Source organism: Micropterus salmoides, unplaced genomic scaffold (assembly GCF_014851395.1).
Source record: "Micropterus salmoides isolate LMB-PRFRI ecotype aquatic unplaced genomic scaffold, ASM1485139v1 Ms_hic_scaffold_7, whole genome shotgun sequence".
NCBI classification, from domain to species: Eukaryota; Metazoa; Chordata; class Actinopteri; order Centrarchiformes; family Centrarchidae; genus Micropterus; species Micropterus salmoides.
Window position 1 is genome coordinate 29,312,962 of NW_024044459.1, and position 23,188 is coordinate 29,336,149.

Below are 23,188 nucleotides of genomic sequence, written 5' to 3' on the forward strand. Positions count from 1 at the left end.
GTGAAGCACAGGCCAGAGGGGCCACTGGGGCCATGCCCTATCATACAGACAGGTCACTTGACTCCATTACCCTCACTTGATTATTGGAGCCCTCTCTGCAGGCAATCCTCATTCACTGAAAGGACCTGGCAAGATTCAGGCACTCATCTGCTCGTCGCCCAGTTATTATTCATCATCTTCCCCAGCTGAGCTCAGAACCTGACCTGACCTCACGGCAAACCCAGCCACACATAGGTGCCAGTCTCATAAGCTAAACATGTAGGGAGTATCATGAAGGGTGCGTGAGCCTGGAAATAGTTGAGTAATAATCTGATAATGCAGTCATTTTATGTTTAAAACTTACAATTGAAACATGTGAAAATAAACAATCTACTTTAATTTTATTTTAGGTGATGAAAGTTTACCTATTTTAAGATTTGATTGGAGTTCAATACAGTTATATTTTCTGAAAAAAAGCCTCTAAAATCACAGCCTTAGATAAGACATTTCGTCTGAAATGCAAATGAATCTCCCTGATTTGTGTCTCCATTAATGGGAGGGGAGTGCACTTGATGTGCGTGGCAGCAGAAAAGTGTATTTCTTCTCCCAGATCTCCTCCACGATACTGGAAGATATGAAATGTGGGTCCCTGATGGCGAAAACAGCCACAGTGAAGACCTGTAAAGCAGCTGCAGCCAGAGGTGAAAAGCAGTAATGTTTCTGTCCAGGCAGAGTCTGACTCAAGCCGTAACTGTGAGACCATTCTCTCTACAGATTTGGACCATTTCAATAGTTGGCTTTCTTTTCAAAAGAGTAATTTTCCTACCCTATTCTTGAGCATCTGTTAATGTAATTACTCCACATACGGAAATACCGGAATGTCAGCGATTCCCTGGATTACGGAGGACGGCATTGTCTCATGTACACCCAAACTTACACTCATTCTCTCTAGAATCTGTTGAAGTTTGCAAGTTTAGAGCACACAGGGTTTTGTTGCCTTGGAATGATAATTGTGAATTTGTTGTGTGTGTGTGTGTGTGTGTGTGTGTGTGTGTGTGTGTGTGTGTGTGTGTGTGTGTGTGTGTGTGTGTGTGTGTGTGTGTGTGTGTGTGTGTGTGTGTGTGTGTGTGTGTGTGTGTGTGTGTGTGTGTGTGTGTGTGTGTGTGTGTGTGTGTGTGTAAAGGGAGGGGAAGCTGCAGGGAATCAGCGGTTGTCAAAATCTAAGAAGTGATATTGTCATACCAGCCGGATGGCCGTCTGGTGTTTGTTTAAAAGGGGAGGGAAGAAAAAAAACGGCCCAGGCGATTGAATCATATCTTCTTGCCAATACGTCCTTGCGTTCCCACCTCCATCATTACAGCAACATGTTTTATTTTCAGCAGTGCTGTTCTCAGTGACTCACATCCCAGAGCCATGTGCTGCTCAGTTAGGCCTCAGATCCCTTCAACACGGGCCGAGCGGTCATGAGAAATGCACCAGAGATTGCACTCAGACTGTACTAAATTTATGTAGGATATTGTTAGGATAAAAACATGTTGTCTAATAAACTTGTGAGGTTGAACTGCTTTAAGTTATTTTGATCTGCAAAGCAGTCTAAAATGAATATGGCTAAAAAACAAACCTGGGTTATAAGTACCTTCCAAATATCTGTAAATACTAATACATTTCTGTGTTTATGTGTCATCCTGCTCCCCCACAGGCAAATGGGATCTTCAGGCCTTCATCACAAAGTTTGATCTAGGAGAGCCTGTGGCCAGTCTACAGTTTCTCACCCAAAACTACAAAGACTGAAGGATTCTCAGATGCCTGAAAGATGCTGTGGAAGTAGAATTCTTCAGTACAATCATAGAAAATAAGATGTTTCCCCACTTTCCCTGAATTAAACAACAGAAATTCTTCAAAGCTTGCAACAGGTCAGCCCTCTTTGCCTCTATCTTATCGTAGAGTTAGAAAGAGATTTCCTCTTTGTGTTTCACCAGCTGCTAGGTTTTGATGTTGCCCTGTATCTCTGTCACGTGGTCTGGAGCGAAGGATTTGGGAGATAGATTTTGACCTCACTGGGGATTTCTTATTAGTTTCCGAACACTGTTGGCAAGAGAAGGAAGACGGCCTGATATCACAACTCGGTGTGGAAAGAGTTGATTCTAATTCAGGGGCGGAAACACGTCAGGGCCAAAAAAAGGAAGTGGGAGGTGAAACCGAGACCGCAACACAGCCGGATGCCGCAGTGGAACTTGAACCAAAATACTCTGCAGAGTGACAGGGCAGGGGGAGGGACTGCAGGGCCTGTGGTGTATTGGGTGAAGGGAACTTACTGTTTGTGTGATTGTTTATCATATTTCCATTGACCACTCTCACCTCATTTGGAAACACTGAGTTGCTTTCAGGTCCTTGATTGATTATTTTTTTTTTTTAAGCTCAAACACATGTTGAAGTGTCCTTGAATGTAACTTTGGGACAATGAACCTATTTTGAACTTTGGACAGTTGCTTTAGAGGCCCACCTGGAAGGTCTGTAGAGGATGATGTGGATAAACTTTTCAACCCTTTCACGAGGAGATACTTTTCAGACTTCATGGGTCTTTGTAGAGGGTGGGTCAGAGTACTCCCAATGAGGAATATTGGTTTCGAACCAGAAACTGTCCTCCGGGAGGGGTTTGTATCAATACCCCAGATGTCAGAAAAAGGCTGGATTTATACGAAGGACTTTGATGTTCTGATGATCAATCTTTAGTTGGTGGATTCATTGACCCCAATTTGGTGTCTCATCAGTGGGCTCGGCAGGAGTAGGTAATGGAGGTTTTTGTTCCTTTGGTGGTTAAGCCAGCCTTGGTAAACCCCTATGTGCCCCCTCAATGAACTCTGGGAGATCATTGATCAAATTGTCCTGCATCTGCTTTGTTTGCTTAGCAGTCGACTTAGCAGTCAAAGCAGCTGTGTCCACAAACAAAACAACCAAAACAATGCACATAAGCACAGTTAGTCAGACAGTCCATTGCTTTTGAACCAATGTTAAGTACCCGTCAGTTGGAATATCACTCTTGACCTTGATTTACCCATCTTATTTGACTTATGAAATCACATTTTTAACAATTGGCAAGTGCAGTATAATTCAACACTCATTGTGAAGCATGCCAAGTGGGAGAGCATTCTTCCAAAAAACCACCTACTTGAATCCATCAGTACACCATTGAAATGCCAAGATTTGTTCTTCCAAATACACTGTGCATTTTTTCTTTCCTTTATATCTTGGAGATATCCTGCCAAAACAGCTGGGTTTTGCCACTCAGCTTCCTTGAATGTGTTTATTTTTACTCCAAATGTCAGGAGAGTTGAAATATTCTGATTAAGAAAAACTGACAGCTGTAGTTCTACGGTGCACAGTATATTGCGTTCTCTGAAAAAAGGCACTTCTTACATCCCCTGATGATATGGGAAAGGCATTTAATATCTTCTTAATGTATTCAAACTTACATTAATTAAAAGGAATTTGTATAATCAATTCAATTGCCTAACCGGCACTAAGTGATCTAATATGCATGATGACTTGAGTCTCCATTCTTCTTTTCTCTCTGTTTCTGAAGTAGTGCAGGCGATTTATTTCACTAGAGATTTTATGGAGTTCATCACTTGTTGTGAGCAGTGGCAAAATGGATTTGAGTGTGACATCTGTTCTATGCATGTGAACAGTATGGTCTGCTGACCACTTTGCACCTTTATTTTCAGTGTGTTTGACCCCTACAGACTGATTTTGTTGCTGCAAATCTGACTGAAGAGATTCAGTGCGGTTTAGTCCACCTGAAGATTTGAATCCTGCCTCTGCAGCATATTCACGTGTACAGTATATCCTTACTTTTAGGCTCTGTTATACACAAAATAAACACAAAGTCAAACTGTGCACATATGGTAAATGGCCGGTACTTGTATTGTTGGCAGAGGCTAAGTTGTCAACTCCTACACAGAAACTGATCATTCACACACACAGCAATTTGGGGTTCATTATCTTGCCCAGGTCCGAGGACTGGGTACAAGCATGATGTTCAATTTGAACTACTGTATTGCAAACTTCTGAACTTACTAGGAAACTAAATAAACATACCTTCATTGATACAAGTTGCAGTTTTCATCCATGTCTGTCCAGACTCATATAACATATGTAGTGAATACTGGCTAAATGGAATTTATCACCATATTGATTATAGATATGATTCTACTGAATATAAGTTTGTTGAATTGATGAATGAGCAATTATTTGTATTATTATAGATTTATTGGCTAAATAGATTGATTACTATGTGAAGATGGATTCTTATAGAGTATAGCTTCTCAAAATGCGGTGTTTTGTTTTCTCCTGGCATTATTAGATGCAAAGCCTCTCTATGAGCTGTAGAACTAACTGTACATTGTTTGCGGTCATGTGATTCCAATGATCCTCAAAATGCAGAATTGATGAAATGGAGGAAACTCTGTACTGTGCTAGGTGTTGTTTACTTGTTGTATAGTCCCAGTCAACATGTGTGTGAAATCTGGAATAGCCCAATTCATTCATTCATTAAATTAACTAAAAACCCATTTTGTATTACTTTTGAGTCAAAAGTGTCCAACCAACTGTGAAATATGGTCACAATCTTCCCTTCAGTTCCTGAGCTATGGCCAAAAAGTTTTTTTTGTTTTTTTTCTTTTCATATTATGAAGTTGGCCTTTTGGGTAAAAATTGTTGTCTCCCAATAAACATCTGTGTGAAATTATGTCAATATTACCATATCAATGACGTTTGACCTTTGATAAACCAGATTCTAAGAAGTTCATCCTTGAGCCCAAGTCGACGTTTGTGCCAGATTTGAAGAAATTCCTTCCAGGTGTCTTGAGATATCGTGTTTGAGGGAATGATGGGATGGACAGAGGGACAACCCAAAAACATAATGGCTCCTGTTGCTGTGACTGTCGCTGGTGCAGAAGCATAAAAATACAATGTGTAACCATTACACTTTTTATGGTCAAGTTGGAGATATGAGGTATTGTTGGGATCATTTACTTATGAGAGCATCATTATTGGCAGTTTGGTCAGCCTTATTAGAAATGCTGCCAATATTACGGCGTACACGATCATAATAAAGGCATTTACTTTCAAAAGTACTGTAAAATGCAGGGTGTAAGGTTACTGCTGACATAACTGGCAACATTTTATCTTCACAGCTCTTTAAATAACAGCAAGGAACAATCATTTCAGCCTTCCCCATGAAGCTTGGAAAAACAAAACTAATTTGACTATATCCACAGTGCCTGGTTAGTTTTCCACTGTGCTTTAAAATGAACCTGTGCTTCCATGGAATCCCTGTATGCAAAGGAGCCTGGACGCTGCAGTCTAATACCACAACCCATAGACAAAGACTGCAGGCCCGCCCCATGTGGCCCAGCTCACAGTCGAGGAAATAAGAGTGCGACAGGTGGGTGTTCCAGCTGGGCTGGCCAACTTTCCAACCACAGAGCCACATAAACGCTTCCCCCAGGAGAGACACTGTAGTACAGTCTTCACCCTGGCCTGCAGGGATTCTCTCAATGGTTTGTATCTACAAACACAACAATTGAGGCACCCTATTTCCATGGATCTCCCACTGCACCGATAAACTTGTGCGATATCAATGGGTGGACAAAATAACAGGAAGAACACGCATTACAATGCAAGCTGATGCAGTAAACCTGCAATAAATGCTACATTTTATAATCTTAGTATATGCTTAAACTGTGTAATTTATGAGGCCATAAGTCACAGCATTGTTCTGCATTACACTATACTGTCAGGCTTTCCTGGTACTTAGTCCAATTCAAGTATAAACATTCCTGGGTTTGCTTTATTTTGCACTGGTACACAATTAAGGAATAAATTGATGTGGTAAACATTTAATGAGACTGAAACTGTTGTTTCCCACCCAAAGTATATTTTTACTTTTTACATTAATGTATATTACAAATTGATGTGTAACACAAGATTGATAGCCTCTTAACATATGTAAAACTTAATTTCAGCCAGATTTGTCACTATATCACAAGCTATTAACAGGGACAGAAAATATAAAAATAACTATAAAATCACTAAATCTGTGTTTAAATCAGGCCTGATAATAGCTGTACATATGCAGAACAACAACTCTGTGAACAGCTCAAACACAAGACTAATTTAACTTGTGGTGCCTTTTGACCTGGACCAATGTGTAAAAAGTGATACAGAGAACAAGCTTAGGGAGTGAGTCAGTATGAGGCAGATGATGAAGTCAACATAGAAAATCTATCTTTGGTCGGACACAAGAGTGTTGAAATTTGAATCAAGTCCATCATCATCGTTGTTGTCTATTTTGCCTCTCAGGGTACAAGACTTGGAGCAAGACGCCCTGAGAGGACTCTGGTATGAGTGCTACTCATAAAACACACTGATATACACATGGAGAACTTGCCTGTGGTGATGAGACACACTAGCTCACTGGCTGCTCTGTTTGTGTAAGCCCCCTAAACACACAGCATGATTCAGACTAATTCTCCCACACACACTGTTTACACTTCTGGTTCATTGAGGTACTAATAATTTATCAGGTCTCAATATTCAGGCACTGACATTTCATTCAGTATTTGTTTTATGAATTTTGCAAAGCCAAAATTCATTTAAAAAAAATATATTGTTTATCGTTAATACCAAAACTAAGCAAATCTTAACTAAACTATTAATTCGGACTTCAAGAGCAGATAACTATGATGTAATAGTGATACATGATAAATATATGAATGACACCACCGGCATTCAGCAACTAAAGTTTTTTTTTAGTAACAAACTAAATCATAAGGGGATATTTTCTGAAACGTTATAAGGAACCAGTTTAGGTACTTTTTTTCACAAGTTGGCAAGCTGGTGAAAAGCGAGCCATGACGCTTTGTCCACTGTCATCTCTTTGAATGTCTGTGGCTTCCGATCACTTTTCCACTACTACTTCACCCGGAACTCACAAGTCCAAATACAGACGTGAAGGGGCGGGGCCGGACACTGCCTTATTTGGAGTTTCCACTTCAGCGGTCAATTGGGCTCCAAGTCAAAGCAAGCCTGTAGATTTACAAAGCGCCTGCAATATTTACTAGATTAACTCCGTCAATTACTGCCTTTGTAAGTAATGCTGCATGAAATGGGGCTTTGAACCAGTGTTCTGCAATACAGGACGGTACAGAGTGTTTGTATGTTCAACAAAAGAGCAAAATGAAAGCACTATCCAAAGTAATTTTTCTAGCTGAGCTTATTTGATCAAAAAGTAGCTTCCTTTAGTTGGTAGTGTTGGTAGAATATTAACAGTTGGCTATGTAGATCTAACTTATGACATAAAGTATTGAACCCCCATAGCCACACACTCTGTTTCTCTCTCACACACAACTGCATAAATAGTTCCCAGTGTGCCTGATGGTCCACAACGGGCATCACAAAGTCTGACATTAACAACGATAACACGCTGTTTAGTCACGTTTCCCACAAGGACAGGAACAGAGGAGAACCGGCTCATCCCGAAGGAGAGCCCAGCTGGAGGTGACATGTAGATTTTGTCAACTTCGTTGCTATCTATCAGTCGGAGCCTTTTGCCTCCACTGTAGTTTCCACAGACTGACGCGCGGAGAGCCTGGCGCTGGGTGCTCTGTCCATATATGGTCATCTACGTCACGCAAATGTTCCATCCCCCTATTTAATACAAGCAAACTGGAGTCCCCTATCCAGCTCCAATAGAGCAAGTAGAGCTGCTCTTGTGCAACCAACACCACCACCTCCTCCATTGATTCACAGACTTCAAATTCCCCCACAAGCAGCCCATCAGCTTCCACGGTGATCAGATTAATAACAACTATAGCCTGTGATCACACAGGAGGAGATAACCAGCGCTGCTCGTCCTCCGCGGGATACTTGGATAGCTACAGAAACAGGATCCATCCCTGCTCCTCTCTCCTTTTTTCCACGCCTGATCCACACCTGTGATTTCCACTTTGAGGACACCCGCTGTAACTACTTGGATACCTGCGCGTCGTCCTTTATAAATGTCGGACTGAATATAACTGCTATGACAGGGAAACTAGCGGAGAAGCTCCCTCTTACCATGAGCAGTTTAATAAACACGATCCCTGACAGTCTCTACCCAGAAGAGGACATCCCGACGTCTATGAATATTTTCACCAGTACGGAATCTATTAACCACTATTCACAGATGAACACAGGTAAGATTTTAATCTACTTTTACGAGTGTGCGTGTGTGTGTTTGATTAAAGTGGTTCAAACTGCGATGTGCGCGAAAGGCAACAGTTGTCTTAAGGCTTGGAGCACCTGTTTGCGCTCTGGCTGTTGCGCACAAAGGCAGATTCCCGTGGTGAATACTTTTTCGGGGTCAGGTGTAACACTGCCCACTATGAATTAGATACACCTTTAAAATAATTGACTTTCAGGTCGGCCATGTGATTTTTCTTTCTTTTTATTTTCACCCTTGCCCGTAGCCGAAATGTCAGGATTTCAAACGTTGCGTGAAAAAAGGCAACTGGACTCATACCAAAACTTTTTAAATAATCAGCAGCTAAGATATTAGCCTATATTTGAGGAAAACTAGCATACTTGTAGTGGGTTTGAATTTCAAAAGCTGAGGCGTGTTTGAGGAAATGTGTTATGAACGGCTGGGAGAAAAGGGCTGTTTTACGCGAAGTCCACTAAAAACGCAATTGGCTTCTGATTGAAATTGAAAGCTGAGAAAAGGTGTCTAATTAATGTGGTCAAACTACAAATGACACTGATTTATAAATCTAACATCCACCCGCAAAGACGAGGCCTACTTTAGGCAATGACTTTTATTTCACAGATTGGATTTTATTCGTGTGTGGCTGCTTTCCCCTATATAAAAACATAGCCTATTTAGACGCCAGGCCCCTGAACCATCTTATATTCAATTTGCGAGGCCGGAGATATGGAATTATTTAGTGCTTAGTGCAGATTCCCGTATATTTCTGAGTAATTCAGACGTCTTTAAAAGGTGACTTGCTGGTTCGGTTCATTGTTGCCATAAAATCAATCACTAGCTAATTGTACAGGTTCACATCTGAGGTGATGTGTCAATGCTGCACGAAATATTCAAAATCTTTACTTTCCTTGTGTGGCTGAGAAGATCACCTTGTGATGCAACGACCACAATTTACATTTACCTGGTCGAACTTTGTTCATGAATAATGAATGAAAATTTTTATGTTCTTGTTTTTTTTGTTCACAAATTAAAACAACACCTCAGCTTGAATTTAACGCGAAATATTTCCCCTTTATTTACCCAAGAAGTGTGCGTGAAGTTATTGCAGCGCCAGGTCTTCTAAATAGTATACCTCATTTTTTAAACAAGTGAATTAAATATAACTGACTTACACGTGTGACATATTACCTTTTTCTATAAACACCGCAATAAAATGTATTTTAGGTGACCTCTGACTAGATATTTAAACAAATGGATGAAAAAAAGAGGTTGCAGAGTACAGGTGTGTGTGCTGTTTTATTGACGTCTCATCTTGGTGAAATTCATATTATAAACTCTAAAATTTATATAAATGAAAATGTTGCATGTGTGCTATTTTTTGTCAAATAAGAATAATACATTTTAAAGCACAATGCTGTGATATCACAGGTGGAGCCAGGTGTGTGCTGTGCCCTTCAATATTGACCTATAAGAAAGGAGTGGTGGCTTTATTCTGTTTAAATGTCCCACTGCTCAAATCACTTCCAAAAGACCAAAGATTAAGAGTAAAATGCATTTACATCAACTCTCTTTTCTCTTTTCTTTTCTAAATGTCATACCTCCCAAAAATAAAAAAAAATAGCCACAAGTGTCATAGTTCCCATGTAGCATAATTGAATGGTATTGTGTATTATACATAATTTTGCTTTTGTTTGTTTCATTATGATTTGCCTTTAGCCAAATTTCAGCAGGTTGTAATTACTGAGGGAGTGAGTATATAAGCACCCCTGTGCATAATTTTCTGCAAATGAAAAGAGAAATCCATTTTAACTTCTGTTTAACAAATAATTATTTATAAATGTCTTACATTAAGCCTTCAGAGCATGATCAAAACATAAGTGTATCCCCATTAAGCACATCTGGATTTGATAGTTTGTATGGCATCTTTGGAATAAGTTTAATGTGTGTGTGCATTCAGTGTGGTGTGGGACAATTAAAATATCATGGACATTTGTAAAAAATATTGTAAAGCTCACTAATGCAGGGAATGGATAGGAAACACTTTAAATTTTACCCCCATTATGTGCAGATGTTTTCTGCTGCAAATGTCTTCTGAGTCCTTGAGCGTGATAGATGTGGCGTCTGCCTTTATAATCCTCCCTGCTGTAAAGAAATCAGATCTTGCCATTCAGTTTGGCTGTCGTCCTGAGGGACACAATGACTGGATCAAAGGGGGTGTTTAGGTCTTGATTTATGAGAGCTTGTGGGATCTGAGAGAGAGAGAGAGAGACACCACTGTCTCACATGCAGCAGTCACACACTTAACTTACAGGTCTGACAGCGCTCACATTTCTTTATGAACTGTATAATTTCGGACACACCAAGGACTGTCACTTCAAATTCATATAGCTTGACAAAGTGAATATTCTAGACTTTTTTCACAACTTGTGCTACCTTATCACTTTTACAGGATTTTCCTCCCAACTGATTGCATTTCACATTCATGTTTGTGCAACCATGTGGATGATTTGTTCATGATATCTGGTTTTTAATTTGCTTTTATCTAGATAATATCATGGATCTGGGCATGGGAAGCGAGAAAGCAAGCGGAGAGATTCAGTATGGATCCAGCTTCCAGTCCAACCGCAGCGGGCAGACTGTCACTTATCTGGGGAAGTTTGCCTTTGACACTCCTCCATCAGGTGGCATTGGTGGCTCTGGCTGGTGCTCTGATAACAATATCATCAGTCTTGTCAGCGCTGGGATCCTGGGCGTTTCTCCATCACCCGGCACGGTAACAACGCAGACATCATCCTCCGCAGCCAGCATGGGCGGACAGACTTCAGATATGGAGCAGGTTTATGGTCCGCCACTGCCTGCCTATTCCACCTGCAGTGACCTGTACCAGGACCAGGTCTCCTTCCACCACAGCCCTGCCACCAGCACGGCTCTAGGCTACCCTGGCAATGACTATCACTCCACATCCAAAGGCTCCATGGATGGCAGCCTTTTCTCCATGATCCCTGACTACAACCTTTTCCATCATCAGGGGGAGGTTGGTGTGATGGAGCACAAGCCCTTCCAGACCATGGACCCCATCCGAGTCAACCCTCCACCCATCACACCCCTGGAGACCATCAGAGCATTCAAAGACAAGCAGCAGATTCACCCTGGTTTCATCGGCGGGCAGCAGCACCCTCCTCAGCACCACCCACCGCCACAGACACTCACCCTCAAACCCATCCGACCACGGAAGTACCCCAACCGTCCCAGCAAAACCCCTGTCCACGAACGGCCGCACGCCTGTCCGGCAGAGAACTGTGACAGACGCTTCTCGCGCTCAGACGAGCTCACGAGGCACCTTCGCATCCACACAGGTCACAAACCCTTCCAGTGCCGAATATGCATGCGCTCCTTCAGCCGGAGTGACCACCTGACCACACACATCCGCACACACACAGGCGAGAAACCCTTCTCCTGTGAGTTCTGTGGACGCAAATTTGCCAGAAGTGACGAGCGAAAGAGACATGCAAAGGTTCACCTGAAACAGAAGGACAAGAAGCCAGCTGACAAGAGCAGTGGGGCAGCTGGGAGCCACAGCTCGCCACCCAGCTCCTGTGGGGGGCCAACAGTGGGATCGTCATGACCGTCACTACGTGCACTTGGACTGGACCCTCACCATGCCCCATAAAGAGACTTAGGAAGAAGGGATCACGTCCGCAATGAGATAAATAGGTGACTCTTTTCCTCTCTTTTACACCCCCTGCTCTTTTCACATCCTTCTATTTTGAGATGGATGCCTTTAGTTTAAGTAAGAGGGAAGAGGCTGCTACGCCCTTCTCTTTCAAGTAACTCAGAGCCTCAGCTACTGTAACACAGTGCCAACACAAAGAAGGGCACCTTGGTACATTCTGTCCAAAAGGCCACTGTGTATCTATAGGTTTTGGGGTGGATACACTTTTGTAAATTTTACTGAGAATTTCTTAATTGGATGGAAGCCAGAATCCATCATAAGGGTCAAAACAGACAAAAATTACAACGGAGTTTAGTTAAAGAGTGAGTTGTCTGGGATGTATGCATTAATTTTGTTAGGGTGTTTAAAAGTGCAATTGGTTATGTTTGTGTTCTGTCATGGATACCTTATTAGTGGCACTTGACTGTCTTTTTGTTGTTTTTGTTAAAGTGTTGTGTTTTTATTTTTTATTTGAATGTTGTTTTCTCAAAAGAATGTGCCAAATGTATTGTGGTGATACAGCCAACCTTGTTCTTATTATTGTGCCTGACATTTACCAAACATAACAGTGATATCAGCTTAGCACACATGTAGAGTTATCAGATTCAAACACCGTATCTCAGATTTAGATTTACCTGCACAGTTTGGTTAAATCTAGAAAACGACTGAATGGGTTACACAAAGCAAACCGATGTCTTGTCCTGTTACCTGTACTTATAAAACAAACACGCCTGCATCAAATCACTGCCTTTGCCAATACTTATTTATTTGTAGTCACTGAGAAGACACTGTGTTTTTGTTGCCTTGTTTATATGGTGGCTTTATGTGGTGTTACCAGATATAATTGGTGTTGCTTTTTTTGAAAAGCTCACCAATACTGTTCATTTTTTTCAGTTTTCTTGAGTTCTGCAATTATATGCAATACATTCATGACATATGCCACCAACCCATAAATCAAATTAACTAAGAGCACAGTTAGACAGACTGAACTACTTAAATAAATGACACTGGGTTGCAAACCAGCAGTATATAAAAGCAAAGATAAATAAGGATTCACAGCGTAAAAAGGCTTAACTATTTGGTTTATGTCACCAAAAGATGAGCACCGTATGGTAAGAGAAAAATTAAAATGTTCAAATCCATGTTTACATCTTTTCTAATACAGAGAGACTGAGACTGAGTTGTAAACTAAGGAGTTGTTGTTTTTGTACAGTATGCAGGTAGCTACAGTAGTTTCACTTTTGTACTCAAATGCACCATTACTTAGTATTAAATTGTGCATATACAGTATGTGCATGCCTTCATGCACACTATGTAAATACAAATGTCTGCATAAACAATTGACTGAATGCTTGTGCGGAATGTGTCTTAAAGCTTTTAGTAATGTAGTTATAATACAGAATATTTTGTTGTGATAGATCATTGCAAAACATTTTGGAGCACAACAATAGTGCCAAATATGGTGTATTATCTTCCATAAAAGAAAAAAGACTAATAGCATTTGCACCATCTGTACGCTTTAAAATGGTAACTGGTTTAAGGAAGCACTAATGTGTTCTCTGAATAAACAACAAGATTTTTTTACATTTTGTGTATCTCCATTATAGTCGCAATCAGCTATTTCAATTAACACATCTTCCTCATTGTATAGAAAACAATGTTTTTCTCAGAAAGATAGGAGACTAAATGATTGGATCCTTTCTTAAATGAAATATATTACAGGGCAATGCCAGTATTTTTCACGTGTGGTTCCTTATTGATCTTTGTCCTGACAGAAGGAAATACCTCTTTTGTCATTCAATGAAACATTTTGTGTAGGCTCATCTATTCCATTAGCTTCTATGGGATCTTAAAAGTGTATGATAACAACACTGACAAATGCACAACAGTGACCACATTTGAAAAACGTACTGACGCCAGTGTAATTGCATTTTCTTAGAAATGTTTTGTTTTTAAACTTATCTCTGTAATGCAGGACATTATGCATTATGGCCCTGTGGCACAAAAGAAAAAAAGTCATAACTGAGATACTAATATGACATTTTCATCATTTACAGTGAATTTATTACATAAAGAAAAGTAAAGAAATAACAAATAAAAATGGCGACAACTGACAAATCGGGAATAAATATTACTGCAGGTATTTTCTTCTGTGATGGCTCGTATAAAAGCCAAAGTCAAAAATATTGGTACTGTTTTAGCAAAGAAATCAATCAATTGTATTCTATATATTATGTGAGAAATAAGAACCATGCCCGTGTGCTAAAATAGTTTCTGATTTTATCCTGTAAGTTTAATGCTCAAATGCCTCCTTCTTTTAAAAAAAACATTATTATCTACTTTGACAATATTTTTGGTCATTGGCTGTGCTCTCTGACTGTTAGGGAGTGTGGGCTGGATGGGTGGCAGAGAAGTAGTGTTACATTGTTATAAGCTGAGAAAAGAAATATTGCGATGGTCAGTAGACACAGCAATCAGAGTTCAACTGACAAATGCCAAGACCAAAAGAAAGGTTCAAAAAAGCAGTGCCAATGAGAACACTGTGCATGCAGAAATGGGCTTCCAAGGCCATGCTTTCCCTTTCCTGTAACAATCAGTTTTCACTGCTGAGCTTCCTGGCAAGTGTCCACTTATTTTCCAATTAATCTGGCCTCAGAGAGTCTTTTCTGAACTCATCTACATGGTTAAATGAACAGACCTCCTTGCACTTTTTCAGATAGTTTAAAAGTTCATACACCCTGCGACATCTAACTGTAAATCAATAGTTTTGTATCCTAAAAATATTTTATTGCATGGATGGGCATTGACAAATGAAACTTTTCTGAGGCTATCCGAATAGAATGCAACTGAAATGAAAATCACAACTTAACTGAAAATGTTACTTTTTACACATTACATTTCACAGTATTCCTTATTTCTGATTTTAGATAATTAGCTTGATAGTAACTAAGATTCAGACATTAGATTGGGAGTAGCCAGGTTAAATCTTTCAATGAATGGCTCTAATGTAAACATCGTGTAGCAGACAGCCTCCTGAAGTTAGCACAAAAGAATATATATAGTACATGAAGTGATAGGAAATACAAAATGTTTCTCTTTAATGTTTATCTAGAATAATTTGATGTTAGACACTGATCATTATGGATGGAATCATTTTGAATTTATTTGACCAAAAAATATGCTCTTGTGTGCTCTTGATTTGACACTTTGCTGGTGAGAATGGATGTTTTTAATTATAATATATAGAATGTGACCTCCTCTAAGAGAAAACTGTGTTTATGTTGCTTTGTGTTGATGAATGATTCCGAGTAAGGCGGAGACTACACCAAACTATTTCCACATCTAAATGAAGCCATGTAATTACAACTTTGCAAACTCAATATTTCATCAGTCATATCATCTCACTGTGTTTGTCACATTTGTTTTGTGACACTTTTGTAATGGACAGATTGATTTTGTAAAATATATATAATCCCCTTCCATCCCACTCCTCAATATAGTTTAGTGGTTTAACAACAATACAGGCTGCACCATGTTCTGCTAAACAATAATCCTTCTGTGTAATGTGTGAATGCTATAGATATACGTCAATTACTTGTTAAACAAACTCAGAAACAACCCCCTCTTAATAGTGCTTCTCCAAGAATAATTTATTTTATGTTTTTTATGTTCTATTGTCCAAAAGTGGGCGGCTGAATGCTCTGAAATAGGAATTTGCCTGATCCTCGTTCTCTGCTCCATGTTGGATCTGGGCCAACATCAGCAGCCATCTTTGTGCCAAACTGGGTTGCAGGGTTGGCTGATCAAAAACAATATGTGATGAGAACTCCACAGGAGAAACAAATCATAAATGTGACCTCAGTCCACTTGCAGTTGAAGGCAGCCTTGTGCTAATATTTGTGTTTAACTGTTTAATTTAGCCTCCGTGAAGTTGGCCTTGGGCAGGCAATAGGCTTGGGCTCATTCGTTACAATTTTTTTGAGATTTCAATAATGTGTAGATACTATAGGCTACTCTCGTCATCTTATGGACTACAGGTTGGCTTCAGGGATTGTGTGGTCTTCAGCAGTGACACTGTGGTGTTCAGATGGAGTCGATACTCACTGTTTTCTGTTGTGTTGTGTTTCCTTTTCATTACAGTATATCCTCATGTTTGCATGTGCACGGAAATGTTCCAAAGTGCTACCCTCAGATGCTGTGGGTGGTACTCATTTCTTTATTATGCATGAAAATAAAAGTCACATTGGGTGAAATGGGATAAACCTAACAACAATTCAAGACAGACAATTGAAAACACACACTGGGATAACTGTTCTGTTGGCTTTTTTTTTTTTTTTTAAAGAAAACAAGGGGTCTTGTTTAAAATGTTGTGGATGTCTTTAGCCTATTTCATGTTTTTATTACCTTATACTAAGGTCCTTTTATGATGAGCTGAATATTGAAATGAATTTTACTATATTCTTGTGATGGGGAGATGTGCTCCCCTGTTTACTTGGCACTTCAGTTTGTTGTAATGCAATTGTTTTGTTATTTCTATGTAAGTACTTGAATAAAGAAAAATATCACTTGCCTTCAGTTTACTCTACGTGGATGCGCACACATGCACGCCACTGCGTATACAAACCACACCTGACATTTAATTTGATGAATAATGCCTGCATTATAACACACATTTTATAAAACATGTAACCACTAGTCAGGCAGTAATATATTAACACATCGGGAAGGTTTATATGTATATTTTTCTCGCTTTGCTAGTCATAAAAACTTCCTTGGAGGAAACACGAGCAGCTTAGCCCCGGACTTCCTGTTTAATGCTCGACTGTTGACTGGTAGAAAGGGATGAAGTCTTCGGAAGATAATACAACTACCCAATGAAATCGGAATAAAAGTACACTCAAAATGAGCTGGTATGTACTTTGGTTACTTTAGCCTATTAAGTTAAAAGTATAACTTTAACCGATACATTAATAATGGCACAGGACAGCTGGCTTGTCGACCGGGCTCCGGCTATTTCCTGCTAACTTAGCGCTACACAAACAGTAACATCACAGTTTAACAGGTGTTAACTTTAGCTAGATAAACACGCGAATAACGTTAAAAGCTCTCAGACTTTTAACAGTTCATCGGCGAATAGCACCGTCTGACTTGTAAACAATAACGTTACTATAAAAGCTGCTAACATCGATCGAAGGGTGTCTGAGTATTTAGCTAACTGTTAACTTGGACAATATCTAACCTAGGTAACGTTAACGGTAGTTTGGTTGCTGAAGCTTTAGCAAGTGACCTACAGAAACGGAATTGACTAACGTTACTATCTGAAGTTATAGGTGCTTGTTTATAACTTACTCTTTCAATAAACTGAGGCTGTGCCTTTAGCATAACATTGAAACTGAATGTAGCTAACTGTTAGGTCAACAGGGTCAACACTGAAGCCATTTAAAGGGATTTGATCACTTGACAGTAATTCTGGTCAACTCTTAACGTTATTAGTTAACTTTGGCATTTTGACAGGAACTTCAGAACCACTGAGGATTTATGTTACTTTATGTACTCGTGTGTGTGTGTGTGTGTGTCTCGCTCTAACCCTATACATATGTGTATATATATATATGTGAGAGAGATGAAAAATGTGAATGCTACGTAGAGTAGTGACTATGAGTATTTCCTAGAAAGTAGGTGGGTAACTTAGGTCAGGGAGTTGCTACCCCAAACATGTTTACCTTGCTGTAACTAACAAAGCTGTGGGTTCCAGCTGGTATTCACGCATCTTGGGCACCCATATGTTCAAATGTGGTTTTAGTAGTGCAACACAAATTTGAGAGTTGCTGGGTGGGCTTTTTGAGTAACATTTACCTTTGGGCTACTAATCCACAAATCTTAAATTACTTACTGGAAGCAAGAGAAGCCTCTGACTGCTAACCACAGTTTAATATCAGGTTTTATGCGCATAGTTCTGCAGACCCTATCTTTGGGTTGCGTTTTTGGAATTTGAAGCATCTGTATAATTTGGTAGTATTGCCCCATAATTGAAGAGATATTTAGTCAATTGATCAACTATTTTGGTGACAAGTTATTCTTTTAAGTACTTTTTCAAGCAAGTATGCCAAACATTTTTTGATTCCAGCTTCTCTAATTGGAGAATATGGTGCTTTCTGCTATCATAGCAAAATGAATATGTCTGGGTTAGGGACAAAGCAATCCATTTGAAGACTTCACCTATTGTTGTGATGGGCAGTTTACACCATTTTCTGACATTGTTCCATGAAGAAGAAAAATAATTGGCAGATTAATCAATAATGAAAATAATATCACCACGTCATTATTAGGTTTGGGTATCGTTTAAAATTTTACGATACCAGTTCCAAAGTCAGTGATACGTGATGTGAATAGCAAATAAAAATGTACAGAGAAGTGTTTGACACCAGAAGATGAAGCCAATAGAAAGCCAAGCTTGCAACAGTGATGAACATGCCTGAGACCGCAGCCGAAGGTGAGCGGCTATTAAAATCACGCATGGACTCGGCAGTGCGGGCATTTTTCATACAGTCTGGCACATAAGAAAAAAAAGGCATGCTCTTCTCTTTCTTTTGGTGTATTGTTTGCGTGTTTGGCTGCAAGCAAAACCATAAAAATAGTAATTTTTTGCCACGATCTGGCTACAAAAAGTATTGAATGAAGTGGTTTGACTGGAGACGTTTCGATTCTACTCGATACTGGGCTGTTTCGGTCGATACCATAAAGGTATCAAGCCATCAAAGGTATCATACCCATCCCTAGTCATAATTACTGTAAGATGTGTATATACTTTTAAAACACATTGTGTCCCTTTTTGAAGATTTGGAAGTTGTTAGTCTTTGTAATGATTTGTAATTATCTATGGAGCCACAGATTATTATGGAATTACGTTCAGTGAAGGAAGAGAAGTGGTGTGAACAGTTGGTTTTATGAAATAGTCCCCATGGATGATCTAGCTGAATCTGTGAGTCCTGTAATACAAGGTCTTCCATCCTCCCTGAGAAAGTAAACAACAGAACATGTTTTGTTCATTTCTGATTCTTGACGCTTCTCTCATATAAGTTATGTTTATTTAAATATATCTATGTATGATACAATGTATAATCAATTGGCTTTACAGGCGCACATCATTGAGTACTAGTTCCTTACCTAGCCCAGGTTCTCTCAGCAGACTATTAGGCAACTCACCAAAAACATTGCTTATGAGAAAAAGTTCACTCAAGGGTGTCTGAGATTTTATTTATCTTTGGTGTCTCATGGAGGCTCTTTGTAGTAATAGCTATGATCTGAATGTGTAACATTAAGTATTTTGGTCATGCTTTCTTCAAAGGAAAATATAGGGGCAAAAATCCACCATAGGCCTACCTATTGTATTACAGTTTCTTTTCTTTAGTAGGCCTTTGTGTTGTCTTGGCAGCACCTTGTTTCATGTTTTATTTTCTTGAGAACAGTTGCCCACCAGATTGAGCAAGATGTGTAGTCATCTGTAAAGTCTTCATCTATCACCCCTTCTGTAGTGTGTTTCACATATGGTGATGGCTAAACTAAATGACTTTTAGTCTGAATAGATCAAATCTGTTGCTCAACATTGACAAACTTTTGTTAAGTTGGACCTTTTATGGTTATTTTACAAAATATTCAGCTATGGCTATACTTGATTTTTATATGTATGGAATGTTTGTGATACCAGTCCGCAACAGTGCTGCTGTTTAGGAGTTCATAAAGAGGTTTGCATAAATTCAGTGCTTTCTTCTTCATTCAATGTATAAATGCAGTTCAAAAGGAAATGGGAAGGAACTAACACTTATTATAACAAACTCTTTCAGTACGTCTGTGATGTGTATGTACATTAACGCCTTTTATAATACACATTCTTAGTGTCAGGGAAGACAGTAATCAAGTAAGGAAGATGGCGTCACTCAGTTCCATCAGACAATCAATAGCTGGCAAGCAACACTTCTACCAGCACGCACCACCAAACACAAGGTCACGAGTGGGGTGCTTGACCAGTGAAAAGAGTCCTTTATGGGCGCTGCTGACTGATGCATTCCAGTAGGGCCTGCACACTTGCTTCTATGACGTGAGAGGTTTGACTTTGGGGTCATCATCAGAACAATTCCACTTCCCAGCATCTTCAACTGGCCCTCTGTGCTCCATGGAATATTCAAGGTTGAATGATGCACTATCCCTATAATGGCATACACATTTGCAGTTTTCGTGAAAAGCCATTGGTTTCTTCCAGTCGGTGCATAATTTGTCCCGGATAGAGAAGACTGTCATGTCTTTGTTCTTGCCTACGTGCTTACTCGATGGCAGTGACGTGTAGCCTATTACAGCAAAGATCAGATAGCTCTGTAAATGCAAGTTGACCAACTTGCTGATAATGACAACAAATGTGTAACAGACATTTAAATGCATCTGGTCATGAAAATGGGCTATGACTGAATATTACATATCTCTTGTGTGAGTGAAGGTTTACTGGTGAAGTGAATCTTTGGATTCAAGTGTTGTAACATGGACAAATAATATAATGACTGTAGATTATATTGATCAAATTTTCCAAAGTATTTAGCACTTAATCCTTAGTCGGGGACAGCCTGATTTACATAGTCGAATCAGAATTGTCTTGCCTATAGTCGACTGTTAGTCGAATCACATATGCATTGACCCCTTCCTTAAGGCTTTAGGTTACAATTTTTGATTTATTCACGCACTTCCTTGCTTCTTTCTTTTCACATTTTTCTTTTCAGCATTATATGTTGAAATGTATATTGTAATAGGCTGTATGTTAATTTATTGGGAGAAAACTGGTAGTTTTCTGTAAAATCAGACGTTGAGCACCCCCATATCACCAAAACGGCATGATCTCACTTTGCAGCGAAGCTTTGACTGTGAGATTGACAGTCAAATCAGGCTCCGCCCATCGAAGCATCAAATGTTCGAATATTCAGGGTCAGCCCTTAAATACCAAGGCAATATTCAGCTGGTATAACACACACTTTTTCTGTCTTCTGTTTTCTTGTGGCCGGGCTTCTACCATGTCAGACACTAGTTCTGGGTTCACAAGACCTAACTTACCAATGTTTCTAAATGTGACAGCCACTACAGAAATATTGCTGTGTAAAGGAACATTAGAAATGATTCTCACAGTGACTACCATCCTCCTCTCTCATTCTCTCCCTCTGGTTGCCTGCTACATTTTCCCTCTCCCTCCCCGAAGCACACTTCACTCCGTGTGTTTGCCAGTTCTCATGAACAGTCAAAGAGAGTGACCACTTTCCTTTGGCTCTTTGTAGAAGTGGACATACTCTGAATCTATAAAATTAAGCACTCTTCATTTTGTACCCAAGCAAATATTTCCTTTGGTACATTAAAGTAAAAATCCACCCTAATACAGTTACGCTTGGACGGACTCTCTTGATGTCATCGAGAACCAAATGCTGGTCATGGTCAGCTCTGCCAAAATGTAGCTAAAGAGAACATCGAAAGCAAACATTTAAATATATGTTTCATGGTACATTGATGGCAATTTGAAACACTGCCATATTTATACTTAACTCTTCCATTAGGTTTTTGTAATTGGATGTAATAATTTTGTCCCCGACACACCCTCCAAAATCAAGAGAAATTTTCCCAGTTACAAGACAATAATCCATTATTTATTTTGAGTCAATGTAAAAGCTACATAGCCCACTCCAAATATTTATACCCTAAGGCAACATCCGTATCTGCCCCTAGTCCCCTTTTTTCTTTCTTACAGCTACATCAGTGATTATCTATGTTTGTCCTCTCCATAGATTGCTTACTTTATGACAATCAGACGCCGATCAGACGGAGTGCGGTGCCGGCTTTTGTTGATGCCTGAATGTTTTTTAAAAAGCAGTGCAACCTCTTGTCCTTAGCCTAACTGCGATTTTGCTGTGAAGTAAATTCTCACATCTTCTTTTTTTATACAGACCGGCTGCAAGGCACTTGCTTTGGCTGTGACTGAGGGTGAGATTCTGATCTCGATTATTATGCTGGTCAAAGGAAAACGGTGATCACGTCGGTACCTGAGACCCTCTGAAAGAGGAGACATCCTCTGAAAGAGGGTCTCAGGTACCCACCAGCTGGTCCCGGGGCTTTGCCTGGGTGATGGTCAGTTCAAGGATTATTTTAGGATGAATCGGGGACACTTTGACAAAGTTAAAAGTGAGCTAACACTGGCTTAACACAAACCAGTTAACGGTGGTAATGAAAACAACTTAGTACAGCATTAATTTGCCTCCAGGCCTGCTGTTTCTGTTCAAATCAAGGTAACTAGGTTGGTTAAAATCAAATCACTCTGGGTATGCAACAACAGCCATCACTAGACTTTCCTAATGATTGTTATTTTCAAGCAACCCTAAGCTTTATTGTCACCACCACAGGAGGCCCTCATCTCAATTAATCCAATTGGACAGGGGGGAAAATATGCAAATAACATCGGGCACTTTTCTGCTGAGTTTTTTCAGCTTGTGGCAAACGGAGCGCTATTGCATAAACGCGAGCTGCTCCGAGCGTCAAAAACGCAAGGTGCCAGGGTGCCTTACCCACTCGCAAAACGCTTACTGCCTATAGGAAAAAAACTGGAGAAAGACGCCTTTCCTTGCAAAAACTACACCCCGTCTTATCTGAACACAGCGTTTCTTTATTATCTGAGCATTAGAAACATATTTTGGACCTTCAGAGGTTTTTCTGGCATGCTCCTAGTTGCTGAAACCTATTCCGTCGTTACAGTTGCTCCCTCATTCAGGTCTGGCAAACCAGTCTTTGCTGGTTGACGTAAATCGCATCACTACTGGTTCGGCAGCTTTAAATTTCAGTTATAAAATTGTTGCTCGCTAAAATTGACACTCACTGTTATTGCACATATTTGTTAGTTAAGCTTTATTTATTCAGTCTCATTGAGATTGCTGTCTCTTTTACAAGATAGACCTGAGACAAATTGCATATATACAGCATCATAACAAGACAATTAAGTCACACAAAGCAGTCATCAAACAGGCACACTAATTAAAACAATCAGAAATATTATTAGCAAGAAAACCTTGAATGTCCCTCAGAGGATAGATTGTCTTCATTTGTTTTGCAGTTTATTCCAGTAGCAAGCTGCATAGTACCTATTAGTATAAATGATACTCTTGCGTAGCTGTGTGTAGTTTTACTTTCTGCCTGAATTGGGGTTTCATCATTCATAAACACCGGAAAATGTG

At 39.7% G+C, this 23,188-nt stretch overlaps 3 protein-coding genes across 3 annotated transcripts in view; all 3 read left to right on the plus strand.

Annotated features, from left to right (window-relative positions):
* Positions 1 to 4,726, plus strand: part of LOC119891798 (phosphatidylethanolamine-binding protein 4) — a 51,296-nt gene extending 46,570 nt beyond the window's left edge. Inside the window, exon 7 of the mRNA XM_038703664.1 lies at positions 1,679 to 4,726. Within this exon, the coding sequence (XP_038559592.1) occupies positions 1,679 to 1,770 (92 nt within the window). The 3' untranslated portion in view covers positions 1,771 to 4,726. The remainder of the gene's footprint in view (positions 1 to 1,678) is intronic.
* A 3,013-nt stretch (positions 4,727 to 7,739) lies between these two features.
* egr3 (early growth response 3) lies at positions 7,740 to 13,520 on the plus strand. Its single transcript, XM_038704546.1, has 2 exons — positions 7,740 to 8,216; positions 10,771 to 13,520. The coding sequence occupies exons 1-2, from the start codon at positions 8,063 to 8,065 to the stop codon at positions 11,847 to 11,849; spliced, it is 1,233 nt and encodes a 410-aa protein (XP_038560474.1). The 5' UTR covers positions 7,740 to 8,062; the 3' UTR covers positions 11,850 to 13,520.
* A 3,176-nt stretch (positions 13,521 to 16,696) lies between these two features.
* The window catches only part of bin3 (bridging integrator 3), a 32,294-nt gene continuing 25,802 nt past the window's right edge, over positions 16,697 to 23,188 (plus strand). The window contains exon 1 of the mRNA XM_038702421.1: positions 16,697 to 16,846. Within this exon, the coding sequence (XP_038558349.1) occupies positions 16,839 to 16,846 (8 nt within the window). The 5' untranslated portion in view covers positions 16,697 to 16,838. The remainder of the gene's footprint in view (positions 16,847 to 23,188) is intronic.

Excerpts from the sequence above, each read along its gene's own strand:
- egr3 (XM_038704546.1), top strand. The coding sequence starts at position 8,063 with ATGACAGGGAAACTAGCGGAGAAGCTCCCTCTTACCATGAGCAGTTTA. Across the intron at positions 8,217-10,770 it reads CTATTCACAGATGAACACAG|ATAATATCATGGATCTGGGC; the intron begins GTAAGATTTTAA and ends GCTTTTATCTAG.